The following is a 15,336-nucleotide window of genomic DNA, read 5'->3' on the forward strand; positions in this document are numbered from 1 at the left end:
GCTTTTCCCACTACACTTCAAACCAGCAGACTCTCAGTATGATGGATTTGATCTGTTTTGTCATTATATTTTTGACACAGATACTAAACGTGCCCGTTATCTGTTCAGTTCACTCTTCAGCAATCAGTAAGTGAGACAAGTGTTGAGCGCGCTCCAGAGAAAGACTCACCTGGCTGTAATTTGAGCTCATCAGAGGATCCATGATGAGGCCCTAAGAGAGAAGCGAGTGTAACGGTCTGTTTCTGCACACTGATCAAAAGATTGCGCTGAAACATTGGGACTTTAAACAAAAATACAGATTACAGTCACAAAGCAGATCAATATATTCTTTAAACTTCAAGCTTTAAAGCCACTTTGCCTTTAAGCAGCATTTATTTGTCATCAAAGTGTGACTGATCCCAATTAAGCTTGATTAAGCAGCACACCTGTCTTCAGTTATGCATCCTCTGGGGGCTATAAAGGCTCTCCAAAGAGGATGGCCAGATCCATTTGCTAGAAAACAACAGTTTCTGAAGCTCTGCAGCGCTCTTGATTACGTTTTGCAACGCCATCTCCAACCATGGGAAAAGAGAAGACTCATGTTAACGTGGTGATTATCGGCCACGTTGACAGTGGGAAATCCACCACCACCGGACACCTGGTCTACAAGTGTGGAGGAATTGATCAAAGGAGGCTGGAGAAATTTGAGAAGGCTGCGAATGAAGTGAGTAAAAACAAAAACAATTTCTGCAAAACTTCCAACTTTTCAAGTGTTAAACTCATTCTGCTTGACTTCCAGATGGGGAAGAGCTCCTTTAAATTTGCCTGGGTGCTGGACAAGCTGAAAGCTGAGCGGGAGCGAGGAATCACCATCGACATCACACTGCTGAAGTTCAACACCCAGAAATACATCATGACTGTAATTGATGCTCCGGGCCACCGTGACTTCATCAAAAACATGATAACTGGGACGTCACAGGTAGGAAGTACACGCGTGCTTGAATATCTGTTGCTATGAATGCTGCCTTTTCCTAAAGCTCATATCATTTCAGGCTGACGTTGCCCTCCTGGTGGTCTCTGCAGCCAAAGGAGAGTATGAGGCCGGCGTGTCTCGGAGTGGTCAGACCAGAGAACATGCCTTGCTGGCTTATACTCTAGGTGTGAAGCAAATCATAGTCTGTGTGAACAAGATGGACCTGACTGAGCCACCTTACAGCCAGAGCCGCTTCGAGGAAGTGATGCGAGGGGTGAGCGGCTTCCTCAGGAAGATTGGCTACGACACCACGGCTGTGCCCTTCGTTCCAGTTTCAGGCTGGACTGGGGAGAACATGATCACCGCATCTCAAAGGGTAATGATGTTTTCAGGCTTTTTTTTTCCCCCTTTAAACCCCAGAAGTTGGCTTGCAATGCTGTAAAAGTGACGTCTGCACAGATGCCGTGGTTTCAAGGCTGGAAGGTGAGACGAAGGGAAGGGAATAAAAGTGGGAAGACGCTGCTTGAAGTCCTGGACTCTATTCAGCCACCTGTGCGCACAGTCAACAAGCCACTACGATTACCTCTGCAGGATGTCTACAAAATTGGAGGTGATGTCAATCGCTGCTTTTGATCCCATTTTCTCGATTTCTTGGTCTGAGCTCAATTACGGCTTCATTTATGAAAAATGCAGTAGAGGAAGTACAGTATTGTTTTTGGAGTAGAAAATGTCTGTAAACATGCTAAAATTGAAGTGTTTCTTACTCCTCCAGGAGTTGGGACGGTGCCAGTGGGTAAAATTGAAACTGGTGTCCTGAAGCCTGGCATGATGCTGACGTTCTCCCCTGCCAAGCTCACTGCAGAGGTCAAGTCTATTGAGATGCACCACCAGGGGCTGGAGACGGCTCTGCCCGGCCACAATGTTGGCTTTAACATCAAGAACGTGTCCGTGAAGAACCTGCGGCGTGGGGACGTGGCTGGGAACGCTCAGCAGGATCCTCCTTCAGATGTTAAAAGCTTTGACGCTCAGGTTGGTTCACTGCAGGAAGAAATTGCCTCACTTTTTTGGTTTGTTTCCACTAAACCTTGCTTTTGTCTTAGGTGATAATCCTGAACCATCCAGGGAAGATCAAAGCAGGCTACTCCCCAGTTCTGGACTGCCACACAGCCCACGTCACCTGCCGTTTCGCTGAGCTGAAGGAGAAGCTCGACCGCCGCACTGGCAAGAAGCTGGAGGACCACCCGCAGATCCTCATGTCTGGAGATGCAGCCACAGTCAAACTGGTCCCCATCAAGCCCATGTGTGTGGAGAGCTTCTTCACATACCCTCCTTTAGGTAAGCACAGATCTCTTCATGCACACAACTCTGCGTGTATGAATCCTCCTGGTTGTGCCCTCGTTTGACTGGCTCTTCTTCACAGGTCGCTTCGCGGCGAGAGACCTGAAGCAGACGGTCGCTGTAGGAGTCATCAAGTCAGTGGAAAAGAACCACGGCTCAAAACTTCACAAAGCTCAAGTTTGTAAATAAGTTTTTGGTTTACCAGAGGTCTGGTAATGCTGCTTCATGGGAAGAGTTTTATTTGATGAAATGTATTTGTGTTGTGACACAAAAAGCTTATGTTGTCTTTAAAGTGTATAGTATTCCTGTGTTGATAAACCCAGAAGTAGAGTTTGGTTGTTTTTTGGTTTAAAATTGAATGTCTCAAAATAAAATGGTGTGGAGAACTGGTTTAAGTGTCTTTACTGTTGAACCGTCAACTGCATCTTAATGTACATCTGAAAGAACTTAAACTAAACTCTCCTCAGGGATAGTCTTAAATATTAAAGCTGAATAAGACTCCTCAGCATCTCATGGTGCACAACATCTCCAGTTTGTAATAAAGTCATGCTTTAAATTGTAAAGCACCAAATGCAGAGTTTATTGGTTCTAATGAGTATGGTCTGGATTTTCAAGTTCGTTTACAACAGCCGGCATCTGAAATCTAAACTTTTAATGTTTTGAGTGGCACATGGAGTCACTTTAGCGTCCTGTACTGGTAGTTTGTGCCTTGCTTTGGCAAAAGAATGCTAGTGTGAAACTTCAATGTGCTAAATGGGGGTGTAAAGTTTTTAGTTTCTCTCCCTACAACTTGAGCCTCTACTCTAGATTTAAGGCTACTTGAAATGTTTTTGGTTTGGTGTGAATTTTGAACAGAAAACCTCGTAAGTAGTTTAAGCCTGAATCGAATATACACCACTGTATTGCAATTGTGCTTTATACTGCATGCTGAAATACACTTTGAGAACTCAAATCAGTTCAATGCTATGCTAGTAAAACGCCAGCTTCTAAGCAACAGCATATTTAACATTAGCAGTGAAAGTTTAATATAGAAACGATAGATGGCGTTTACACAAGTTGCCAATTTTTATCTGAGTAACCCCAAAACTAAAATTCCAGAGAAATCCCAAATTTCTCCAGCTTAACATCAACAGCAACTTTAAAAATAAATGCTTGGCTTAAAGCCGTAAAGACCTCAAAACTACATGGCGACCAAATAAAAGACCAGGCTTAAGGTTTAAATACAGCACTTTTAATGATACAACGGGTTGATGGGTTTGTTCCTTAACATGGGAAGAACTGCAGGTTGGTGTGGACCAGGTGAAAATACATCGGCTCTCTAAAGTCCACCTCGTCTAAAAAGACATCTCTGGTTCACAGGTAAACCTGGAAATGTACTAAATCCAAGGGGCAACTGCTGGAGCTGAAACTAAGCCAGCAGGGAAACTGCAGTTCCTCTGGTGGCCACTTGAGGCTGGCTCCAGAAGGGAGTAGACTCCCATGTTAAAATAACTTGACAGCATTAAGAAGCATGTTTACAGCCTGGTAGAAAAACAAAAACATTTTTGGTCTCGGGGGTAGTTTCTTTCAAAAACTCATCCATCTAGGTATATAAGTAAGGGGTGTGACCACATAGATTGAAAGGCATCCCAATTGTCTGCTAGGCCTCGTCCACTTTGTGCCGTTGGTGCCTTTCAGAGCATTTTTAATAGATCTCAATATCAGTTTGCTGTGTGGTAGAGACCATCCAAGAAGCTTCTCCTTCAATTTTGCCGAGTTAAATTCTAGTATTATTATCGTTAGTGTGTTACTCAGCACACCCATACTGTTTATGAACGCAGTGTGCCATATAAGGTAACTTCTGGCTTTGAGAAGCCAACATGGCACTGACTAAAACAGCGCCGAAGCTTGAAAAATACAGTCCAAAACCGGCGGCCATCTTCGTCCGTCTTTTATACTGCCTACGACTGAATCCAGTAACAGAATGATATCACATGACTCAAACTAAAAAGAAAAAAATTCAAGCTCATGAGGTTTTACAAGACACTGAACTGTGAACACAGGTTGTTGTGAGACTTCTAGCCTGTCAGAAAAATCAAGTTATTGCTAAGATGTCCTCTGGAGTTTCCCGTACTTGTCATTAATAGTGGCTTTTAACAACAGGATACATTTTGCGCAGTCCTGCTTTATATTAATAGTGGCTCTTCAAACCCTGAGGTGAGCGTCGTCGAACGCAGCACTCCACTCATTTCCAGTCATTGTTACACCATGCACAGAAAAAAGGTCAAAGGACTGTGGAGATGGCGTTGAGTTCACACACAGAGCATACATACAGTGAACAGTGTAACAAGGAGTAAATTAGTGACCTACAGTGAACCACAGGCGTTGATATTCCACCACACAGTAGCAGCAGGTAAACTGTAAAACAACCATAATACGAGTACACACAAAGCAAGCAAGAACAAAGAGTACATTAAATGACTTTTTTTTTTCTCTTTCTTCCATCTCGGGAAGAGTCAGTGGGAGACTTCCTGCCTCTTCAGTCAATTGTGGTGGTAAACAGGGATGCAAGACAAACAATGACATGACCTATTTCACATTCCATTTCATATTTGTCCTTTTCCCAGAAATATGAGCAGATAGTTATTTGAGGGCCGGTAAAATCAATACAGATAAAATTCAAACTCTACCACCCTGATGCTTAATCTGACAGGCAGAGAGCAATGGTACATGTTTTGTACAATAAAACATGTATGTACACTCACACACAAATATATATATTTACATACATATATACACAGTAACAGCATAAACATAGACTTTAAGGTAAGTGCTAGGGTTTTGAGAGTGGCTTCGTCACAGCCGTGCTATAGGGTTAAGATAATACTGGTAGAGGAAGAATACACACATTCTTTGTACAGCATGGATGAGGCATCCATGGCTAGATGAGCCTTCGTGGGGTTTCTTCTTGGTGTGTTGTTGTTTTTTTTCTTCTTTAGGACACTTGTCTTGTGACAAGAGGTGTTATGAGAGCTATTTACAGGACCTCCCAATTTAGGGACAGAGGTGTAGTGCAAGTCTTTCTGGCTGTCAGTCACTCAGGATGTGCACAAAAGACATGGGGAATACTCCTTTTCTTTCCGGATCTCCTTCAATGTGCCCGATCTGGAGGCAAAGCAAAGGAATATTGTGTGATTTTGTTTTTTTCTATTAGTTTAAACTGCGAGATGTTCAAAAGGTACAAGATACGCTTAGGCCACACTCACCCACCACTCCTGGTCCTCTTCCCCTGTTACTATAATCACCTCTCCTTCAACAAATGTCAGTTCGTCATCATTGTCAGCCTGGCAGTCGTAGATCGTCTTCACCCGCCGGGCTTTGTTCTTCCCCTGGACAGAAACAAACAGCAAAACCAGTTCAGTCCGACCACTCTGGCTTTGTGCGATTCATAACAGCACCATTACGCATTTAGAGTTTGCCATCTAGGCTTCGACATCATCACTCCCCACAAATATGTTACACCGAAAAAATGGGGAGTGATGATGAAATAAAAAGTCTGTCTGCGAAGTTCGTATCTGGGATGCTATATTTAAATTTACTTTAACTTTAATGGTGTCGGGGACAGCGCTGACCCAAGGTGACCGCTCTCCACATATTGGGATGGCGTCTCTGGAATATGACGAGTAGTAGTGAGGCGTGTTAATTAACTAGCCTGCAGGGTTTACTCCATTTATTAATAATAACGGAGATGTATTTAAATTTAGTATAACACAATGTGTCCAGACACATTTAACACAATAAAACAGATATTTTTTAAGAGTAACCATGTTTTTGTTGTAAGACTGAAATGTCCCCCGAGCATCTGGTGAGATCTGAACAAACCTTTGAAGACAGGAACAGTTTACAAAGACATGTCGCATAGGTGTCAAGTGGCGCTTCTTTTATATCCGATAGTCATGTACTGGCATAGAGCAATCCAGCTGATTTAGTGGAAAACACACCACAGCTGTACATTTTATCTCATGTTCATGCAAACTCTAATAGTTATCTTTGCATATGTAAATGCAGGCGTTGTAAATTAAGTCCATGCCATATCTGGCACATTGTATCAAACGCCTACACGCCTAACCTCAAATATGCTGTTTATCAACAAGTTTCGCACCAAACAAGAGGAAGTGACAGAGCAAATGTATATTCTGGGGTTTTACCAACAGATAAAAAGATCTGTAGGAGTGTTTTCACTGAGTTTATTAAATAAAAGCAGCTTCACTCAGAGGCAGAGTCAATGAGAGTCTCCACTGGGAACGAATTCAACCCAATTATACTCTAAAACTACAAATTATCTCAGACACAGAGGACAAAACATCCAGGATCTTAAGGTAGGTTTGTAACTTTTGTACTTTTCAATCTGAAAAAAAGACACAAGGTCCAGTCTGGATTATACGGTGACAAAAACAATGGCAAGTTTACCTGATATACTGTGAAGTGGCAGGCATTTAGGAATGCAGGAGTTTGTAGTGTGTTGATGTTAACAAATTTTGCATTGCGTTAACATTATTTGCATTAAGAAAGTCTATGCTGGAGGGACTTTTTGCAATGATTAACATCTATATACGTGATAGCTGAAATATTATATATGAGTAAATATACAAAGACGTAAAAATGTGTATGTTTACACTGTTATTTCTTTTTTAAAAAGGAACCCTTAGAAATAATGTGCGAGTCCATACCGTTGTGATCTTCCTTGGGAGGGGCACAGGTGTCTCTTGGGTGCCTGCAGGGGTCCCGTTGGTGTCTTCAGCAGACTGTTGAAATGGGGTCCCTATATTTGCCTGCTGATTAGGTGACGGCGAGTCTTGAGGCTGTGGGTGCGGTTGAGGTTGTGGTTGAGGATGAGTTTGAGGCGGAGGTGGAGGCTGTATTTGGGGCCTTGGCGTTGGCTCTCCGTGGAGCGGCCTGGGAGCAGACTCGACTGACCCAGGTTTTGGGGGGATGTCTGCAAGATGAGGCTTGGGAGGGAGGTCTTTGAGCTGGGGTTTAGGTGGTAGGTCACCCAGCTGAGGTTTGGGAGGGAGGTCGGAGAGCTGCGGCTTCGGAGGAAGGTCTCCAGGTTTAGGGGGGAGTTCCGACACCTGCGGTTTTGGGGGAAGGTCTCCCGGCTGAGGCCTCTCCACCAGAGGAATCTTCTGCGGGGTTTCAGCTGGCGGCGGAGACTTCTGGAAGACCTCTGGAGGAAGGCTAGGCTTATCCACAGACGGATGGTGTATGGTGTCAATCTTACGCAATGCCACTGGAGAGGTAACCGCATAGTGGCTCATTAATACCTTTTTAATTCAACTCCTTGCACTAAAAACACAAAATATCCAAACGTCTGTACCTTTCTGAGGTAGTTTGGGAAGAACCCTTGGACCAAGTGTAGACTTTGTGTTGCTTGAAGTAGAGCTAGAAAAAAAAAGTGAAATAACTATATTTGAAAAAAACAAAAACAAAACTATTTCACAAAGAAGAGGCTTCAACATCCACACAGTTTCTGTCTGATACCTTTGCTGTTGAGGAATGCCTTCAAACTTGTTGGAAACAGGAGACATCTTAGTCACCGGAGGAGGGGTGGAGTCGCTTCCTAAAAATTAACATCGATGATGGCAATACGAGATTATTTAACACCATATTGGAGCGCTGGCCAAGAGATTAATTTAATATAAATATGGAAATAAATCAACATGCTGTGATGGTTAAAAACAACAAAAAAAAACAATGAGGGAGGCGTCATCTGGCTGAGCTTTCCATGAGCCCCTCGTTATTTGGAAACAGGGGTTGTTGTGCAACTAAATACCATCTTTTTATTAGTGGTTGGGTTTAGAGTGTGCGTGTGTGAGAGACATGGGAACGTAGCCCCAATAACAGTAAAAATTTCCCTAAAGATATGACCACATGTAAAATGTGATTGTTTTTTAAATCAAATCCACAGTTGTATAAGCATATTTGTCTCAATATGCACTTTAAAGCTATTCTGAATGGTGATTTGAGGATGTTCACAAAGTTGTGAATTAGATGGTTTATAATGCAACCATATGGAAGTTCTCTGTATATATTTAAACATACAGACTGTAGATAAAGGAACAGATTTTTGGTACCATTTGTAGTCAATTTGTAGTCCAAATGCTGTTGGCCAATCAGGATCTAGCGATCTTTGGTTGAACATATTTGCTGGAATACAATTTCAGAATCATCGATTAAACTCCACCAAAATCTGTCTTTTGTTAGCTTTTTAAAATTTAGCTGCTACTGTAAACAACAGCTCGGCCCGGGTAACATCTGGCTAAACCAGAAAACTGAAAAACTTCCCGCCAGAGGCTAACGACACGATTATACTTTGATGTGGACTCGAACAGCTGGAGACATCGAGTCTAAATAGTCTAAGTGGTTGAAGCATCGTTGCTACACTGTAATGCTAAGTTTTTGTGGATTAATGCTTTCAGCGACAAAACATTTGGTTCTCCCATCTCCCCCAGTCTGTTGGGGCAGATGGCCTCTCTGAGGCTGTTTCTGCTGGAGGTTTCTTCCTGTTAAAAGGGAGTTTTTCCTCCCCACTATCGCCAAGTGTTTGCTTAAAGGGGGTCATCGGATTATGGAGTTGTTGGGGTCTTTGCTATAATATTTATACTATAAAGAGCCTTGACGTCACTGCTGTTGTGATTTAGAGCTATAAAATAAAACTTACTTGAATTATTTTATTTCTGTTATTTTCATGTTTTACTGGTTTTTACTTTCCTTTAAAAAACAAAAACAACAAACAAACAAGTGTTTTATATTCTATTGGTGTCTTTTAAATTGAAAGCACTATGTTGTTTTTTAAAAAGTGCTTACTAAATAAAGTTGGATTGGACTGGACATCCAGTAGATATTAACTACAAATTACTCGACAAATGCAGCTCTACAGAAATGCATAGGATGTGTAGAGGGACTGTTTATGGCTCTTCAGACTGCATAAGAGACAAAAATGGAAGAAACAGTTTGTGGAACTTAATAAACAAAATTCAAAATACTAAAAAAAATCAGCTAAAATAAAAAAAATCTAAACTATGTCCACTTATTAGCTTTAAAAACACATTTTAAGGTGGTAATTATTCAATGGAGTCTACCTCCGGTGGGATACATGACCTATGAATCTCTGGGTAAGAGCGTATGAACTCAAAACGCTCTGGAAAAACCTAGAAGTGGACGCAGAGTTAACATTCGGTTTTTCCTCTCCTAAGTGAAATTAACTTAAAAAATGAACAAAACTTCTCTGCAGAATCGTGATCTTCTATCTTCAGACTGGAACCACACGCCTGAGTGAAACCAGCCCTACTGTTACAGAACGTGTGCTTGCATCTCACCCCCGGTTACGCCCCCTTTACTGTGTGGACTGTGAGAGAGTGGGCTGGGTGGGTCGGACAGGGTGCGTTTGTGTCCAGGAGGGGGGGGCGGCGGTCTCTTCTTGGACAGGGTGGAGCTGCCTCCTGGTGTGAGTGAAGAGGGAGGGCCGGATGGGGGAGGAGCTGGAGGAGCGATACATAAGACACATGAGGTGATGAAGCCCACCAAAAAGATAAACAAATAAAAAAAAAAGACAGGTAAAGGAGATAAAGGAGAGGATAATGAGGAGGAGACAAGTTAATGCAAGTAAAACAATATTGTTTGAACATATAAATACACACAGGAGTGTCTGGACGGGGACTTTTATTTTTTAAATACGCCTGCCTTTATCTACTGGGACTCCAAAGCAGTCACTGGTCACCAGTACAGAGAAGAGTAGGGTGAAAGCAGCTAATAGAGAGCTCAGCCAGAGAGGAATCAGCTGTGGTTAGGAGTTTACAGCCCATGGATGGTGGGAAAATAGAATTTAAAAAAATCACATAGGCAATAAATAATTAAAAGCTTGCCTATGTGGTGCCGTTATTCACTTAAATAAATGCCACCACCCCGTAAAAGTGAGCTGTAAAAGGAAGAAACAACTGAGGGACAACTGTATGTGGGGCACACAGCCGAGTAAGGAGGGAGAACATAAAACCAGGATATTCACTGATGTATGGTCGAGTGCCAGCCAGTGTGGCGTAGTGCGAATGAGAGCCAAGGAATGCCAAGTGTGGAGCTGAAAGAATAGAGAAACAAAAAAGAGAAAGAAAACAGAGCGAGATGAGGAGTGTGGGAGAGAATCTACAGTATGTCAGTCTTATAAAAGAGCTGCTCCCACACGCTGTAAAATAACAAGATGAAATCTTATCAGTGGCAAGCAAAGCAAAAAAAAGAAGAAAAAAAAAAAGAGGAGAAACGGTGTGAAGCCGCCCCCCGGGGAGCCAGCTCTTCAGCACCCACTGAGAGAGAGGGAGAAAGAGAGAGCGCCGCTAATGAAGGGTTAGCGTGATATTCTCAATGCATCTATGATGTTTTCCCTCTTAATCTTATTTTTGCATAAAATGACTTGTTTCCAGTGCCGTTCTGGTTATTTACGGGTAGCTGAACCTGTGAGAAATATTAATGCTCATTCTTCAGGGACATTTAGGAGGACAGGAACTAAAAAGATCAAAGCACAGTTCACATGAGAAGACGTCTCTGACACAGCCGCAGGCGTTGTCCCTTAAGCATCATAAACACTGGACCGACTGACCAATCATATTGTGACGATCAAGGATAAAAACACTACAACGTGGCTGAAGCGATAAAGGCTAATTATAGATAAGGTTATGGTGGACTTTCACCCGTGACACTGGGATTTGTGACCAACAGGAAACCAAAAGTAAATGTGGAATTATTAATCTTCTGTTTGTTAGACATAATGGGCAAAGTTCAGCCGGGTTTAAGCAAAGATTATGGTTTCAAAAACAACATTTCCCCGTGCGCAGGAATTTTTTCTCAGGCGTAAAGCTCTGACATTACAAAAGCACGACCGGTCAGTTCTGATTATGATGTTTTGGGGACAACACTGACAGAAATATCAGATCGCAGAGGGGAAGAGGAAGAGAGGAAGATACTTGGCACCTACGAGCATTTGTCATCGCTTTTCCAAAGATAAAAATGTGAGAAAAAAAATGCTAAAATTAATATGAATGGAAAAATTGTGTTTGTATAGCTTAGTACGCTCATCTGTACTCTTAAGCAAAGGGAGCAAACATACCTAATATAAAGCTGCATTAGCTATTAGCTACTATCCCCAGCTACTAAACCAATAACAAGCACTGCTTGAACTTCTGTGATATGCTCATAGTTATGTATAACAGCCAAAGACTGTGGCTGCTGTACGGGAGAGAGGCGTTACATCACATCCTCTAACTGAGCTGTGTGGGTGAATGACTTTTGAGGACTTCAAAAAGTCATATTGTGAAAATGAGAGAGAACTCTAGTTTCCATCTCTGCTGTCAGAGATCAGACGTCCAAACATTTTAGGGAATTCATCCATCACTCTGTGTTAACGTGAGCTTTTTTTTTTGAGCCACCGTAGAGATATCTAAAAAAATAAAAATAAAAATAAAATAAAATTAAGGTCTTAGTTCAAGTAGTTTTCCAGATGACGGGGTTTTTAAATTGCCCTTTAAAACTGATGCTAGAAGATAAAACTCCCTTTTCCTTTAATTCATTTCATTTTTAAGGAAACTAATGAGTTCAGGGGCCTGAAAATTTGCATAATTCCTGTTAAGATGTGTTGGCTGGAGAAGCAAACACATCTTTGCTGGAGAAGCAAACACAGAAGTAGATTAATACTGTAATCTACTTCTGTGTGAAATTTAGTATCCATAGTATTAAAAAAAATTCATATTTTGATTCAACGTCTCACATTTTTATGTAATAATTTCTCTCCTTTTTACACACTGGGTGCTTGTTGTGCTACTGTGGAAAGCAGGCTTAGCCAAGGGTCACCAGAAAGAGGTTAATTTGAACTGGAAACAAGTGAAATTTCACACCCCTTTGCTTTAGGAAAAATAAGATTTGAATGCTATGCGATGGATTAAATGACTGTTAAGATGGATGCTGGCAGAGTTAAGCTTATGCAGTGTTTTCAGAGAAAGCTAGTACAGGTCCACAGGGGGAGGAGTGTTATTTTTAATTCCAATATTGCAGAGACAGCACGCCCACAGTACACTCTGTGGATACTTTGCCCGGGCTAACGATTAAGTAAGTGTGTATCCTCCTTTGCCACCTTGCCCTCTGCTACCGCCGTGTTTTCCTGAACATTTACAGTGTAAGCAATCTTAATGACACCCGCTTCCCGCCCTCTGATCTGTGTGCTGACAAATTGCATACCACTGCAGGGTGTGGAAACTGACTGACAGCACAAAGAAGGAACTTTCCATTAAAGTCATTTACAAAGCATTCCCACAAACCTTATCCTGACTGCAAATAATCAAACATTAACAGACATAATAAAGTCATTTCCACAGGCCATCTTTCCTCCACAGTTATCAGCCACAGCAGAGCATGCATACAACCTTTAGACCATTTGCATCACAGGCTGACATTTGCAAAAGGAGATATTAGCAGAATGTGACCTCCTGAATTTATTCGAGCTAGAGCCTGATAAAACTGAATGCGGTCGGAAAACCGATGCAGGCTCAAAGCCGCTCGGAGCAGCTAGGTCTGACCTTTGCCCTGGTTCCTGGGTGGCAGCGGCGGCCCGTCGGCCACCGGGGAGGAGCTGAGGTCGGTGGAGGCGCTGTACATCTGGTTAGTAAAGGCGCTGTAGGAGAGACGCTGCTGCTTGTCCCTCTGGCTGATGAAGCCCGGCAGGGAGAGCTTGTCGTGGGGTGAGAGGCTGGAGGAGTGGCAGAAGCTCTGAGGCCTCGGGGAGCGGTCCTTCTTGATGGGACTGGGCTGCAGAAGGACACATGACAGATGAGACCAAGCTGACATCAGTCACTGTAACCTGAGCATAGACGCGATAAAAGATCGATGCAGCTTTCACCCAATGCAGAAATGCCCCAAACCTGCATTCTTTACAGTGGCCAGCAGGTGGAGACTCCTCTGTTTACAAGCAGACGTCTAGATTTTTGGTAAAAAGCCCCTCAGCTTGTTTCCAAACATTTCCATGATGATTTTATGAGCTAACCTGCTAGTTTCAGGTCATAATTATTAAAATATGTTTTTTGTCAACTGTAAATAATTCTAAGAGTCATAAAGGAGGATTATACAGAATATACTCACTGGCTAACCACTTACCAATCACAAAATTCCTCTGTAATACTACAGAACTGATGCTGCGACAAAAAAATTACACATTTGTGCTTTAAGATGACTAAAATATACATGCCATCAGTAATGCTGAACCTCTAGTATTATTTTTGGTGATGTTCAAGGGAGCTTTTACACTTTATTTTGAAATGCTTTTAAGACAGAGATGACAAATAACTGTTGCTTTGAGAAGGTTTTTAGTCACTATGAACTACTTCAGTCACTTTTCTATGCAGGCTTGCAAACTGAAGTGTTAAAATAATGCCTCAAGTCTACAACATTTGGTATCCTTAGCAGAGCCTGACAGATGATGTTGCTCAGCCAGAACTATGAGCTGATATCAGCTTACCACCGACACAAACGTAGCTTTTATGTAGAGCATAGGGCTGTGCGATATGACCAAAATCTCATATCCCGATATAAGAATTCTATCGTCCCATAACGATATAGATCACAAAAATGTAACATTTTCTGTAAATTATGTGAATCTCGGGCAGCTCGACTTGCGGGAAGTGTTTCCAGCTGCGCGTCATGTAGCTGGAGTCGAGTGTTTTAACCGATGCATGAAACGATACATTTTCAGACATAAGTTGTAACAGCCACCGTTTTCTTTTTGGGTATTTATTACACAGCGTGCTGCGGGGAAAAGCCTGTTCTAACGTTTGAGTCTAAGGTTTATTTTTTAGCACCTGGCGGCTCTTTTTTACTTCTCATCCGTAAATAATCTGCTTTTTCACGTGATTCAGTTTATTTTTAAAAGTCTCAACAGGATCTTGAGCTTTATTGTGAAAGGTTTATGTGGAACATAAACAAGCGGACACGCGATGCTGTTACCGTCGTTGTTGCTAACGACAACGCATAAAAACAGGCGCCTGTCCGTCCGTAGTGTGGTTATATAAAATATAAGAGAAAGAGAGAACTTTAAGAAATGAATATAGCCACTACAGTGACCATCAAAACGATGAAAAAATATTACCGTAAACAGTTTATTTTGCAACACCACGAAACAAACGATAGCGTAAAATGAAACGATAGATGTTTTTATATCGTCATCCGATATATATCGAACAGCCCTAGTAGAGCAGTTTGATGAGTATGGTTCTGGAGTAGTTTGCAGCTTACATCTAACCTGCTGTTGCTTAAAGCGTAAAAGCCTGTCGAAGAAAGCCCGACATCTGCTTGTTCTGACCTACAAATGACACAGCATCACTACACTCCGTCTCATTTCCTTAAGCTCGCCTTATTTCTCCATTTTTATAGTCTTACAAATCTTCAGTTATCTTTTTTTTTTCTACAACATTAAACCGTTTTCCTGACTCATGCCGCATTACGCCACGGTGCATTTAACCTACTCTAAAGGGAAGACGCATCTGCATCCACCGTTAACTTCAGCCTCTACATCAGAGTGTCAAACCAGATTTATTCTAATAGTGTATTTTCTAAGTAGTTTTTATTGCGTGGAAATGATTAGTTTTAGTTTTGTTTGAATGAGTTTCTGTGTTCAGCACAACAAAAACGCAGAACCTTTTCAAATCTTGTTGACATCCAGAGTCTCAAACACGTCTATCAAACCTCATCAGGCAAATTATATTACAGTTTTTTAACAAAAATAACAAATAATAAAAATTTTATTTTCCCGGTTTCACAAAGCCATTTCGTTTAGCTTTTATTTTTTTCTAAAATTCTGCTTTTTATTTTTATTAAGTTAGCTAAACTGTTTTTCACATCTATTTGTAGTTTTTTGTTTAGTTTTAGCTAATTATATTAACCTTGTGTCAAACATAGGGCCCGGGGACCAGAACCGGGTCATTAAAGAGTCTGATCTGAACCGGTGAATGCTTTTTTAAACTACACAAAGATAA

At 41.7% G+C, this 15,336-nt stretch overlaps 2 protein-coding genes across 5 annotated transcripts in view; one reads left to right on the plus strand and one right to left on the minus strand.

Annotated features, from left to right (window-relative positions):
* The first annotated feature begins 473 nt into the window (after nt 1-473).
* On the plus strand, nt 474-2,676 carry eef1a1l3 (eukaryotic translation elongation factor 1 alpha 1, like 3). The gene is made up of 7 exons (XM_026179891.2): nt 474-703; nt 779-958; nt 1,032-1,328; nt 1,412-1,562; nt 1,725-1,981; nt 2,053-2,287; nt 2,373-2,676. Exons 1-7 carry the CDS (start codon nt 560-562, stop codon nt 2,477-2,479), a joined length of 1,371 nt encoding a protein of 456 aa, XP_026035676.1. The 5' UTR covers nt 474-559; the 3' UTR covers nt 2,480-2,676.
* Nucleotides 2,677-3,799: 1,123 nt separating this feature from the next.
* Nucleotides 3,800-15,336, minus strand: part of asap1b (ArfGAP with SH3 domain, ankyrin repeat and PH domain 1b) — an 83,332-nt gene continuing 71,795 nt past the window's right edge. Inside the window, exons 22-29 of one of the 4 annotated variants that reach the window (XM_026179894.2) lie at nt 12,889-13,117; nt 10,335-10,403; nt 9,649-9,810; nt 7,811-7,889; nt 7,647-7,711; nt 7,000-7,559; nt 5,536-5,658; nt 3,800-5,434 (exon numbers count right to left, since the gene is read on the minus strand). In XM_026179894.2, the coding sequence (XP_026035679.2) occupies nt 5,360-5,434; nt 5,536-5,658; nt 7,000-7,559; nt 7,647-7,711; nt 7,811-7,889; nt 9,649-9,810; nt 10,335-10,403; nt 12,889-13,117 (1,362 nt within the window). In that variant the 3' untranslated portion in view covers nt 3,800-5,359. The remainder of the gene's footprint in view (nt 5,435-5,535; nt 5,659-6,999; nt 7,560-7,646; nt 7,712-7,810; nt 7,890-9,648; nt 9,811-10,334; nt 10,404-12,888; nt 13,118-15,336) is intronic. The other 3 variants (XM_080306083.1, XM_080306084.1, XM_026179898.2) reach the window with 3 other exon arrangements.

Source organism: Astatotilapia calliptera, chromosome 9 (assembly GCF_964374335.1).
Source record: "Astatotilapia calliptera chromosome 9, fAstCal68.1, whole genome shotgun sequence".
Lineage (NCBI taxonomy): Eukaryota > Metazoa > Chordata > Actinopteri > Cichliformes > Cichlidae > Astatotilapia > Astatotilapia calliptera.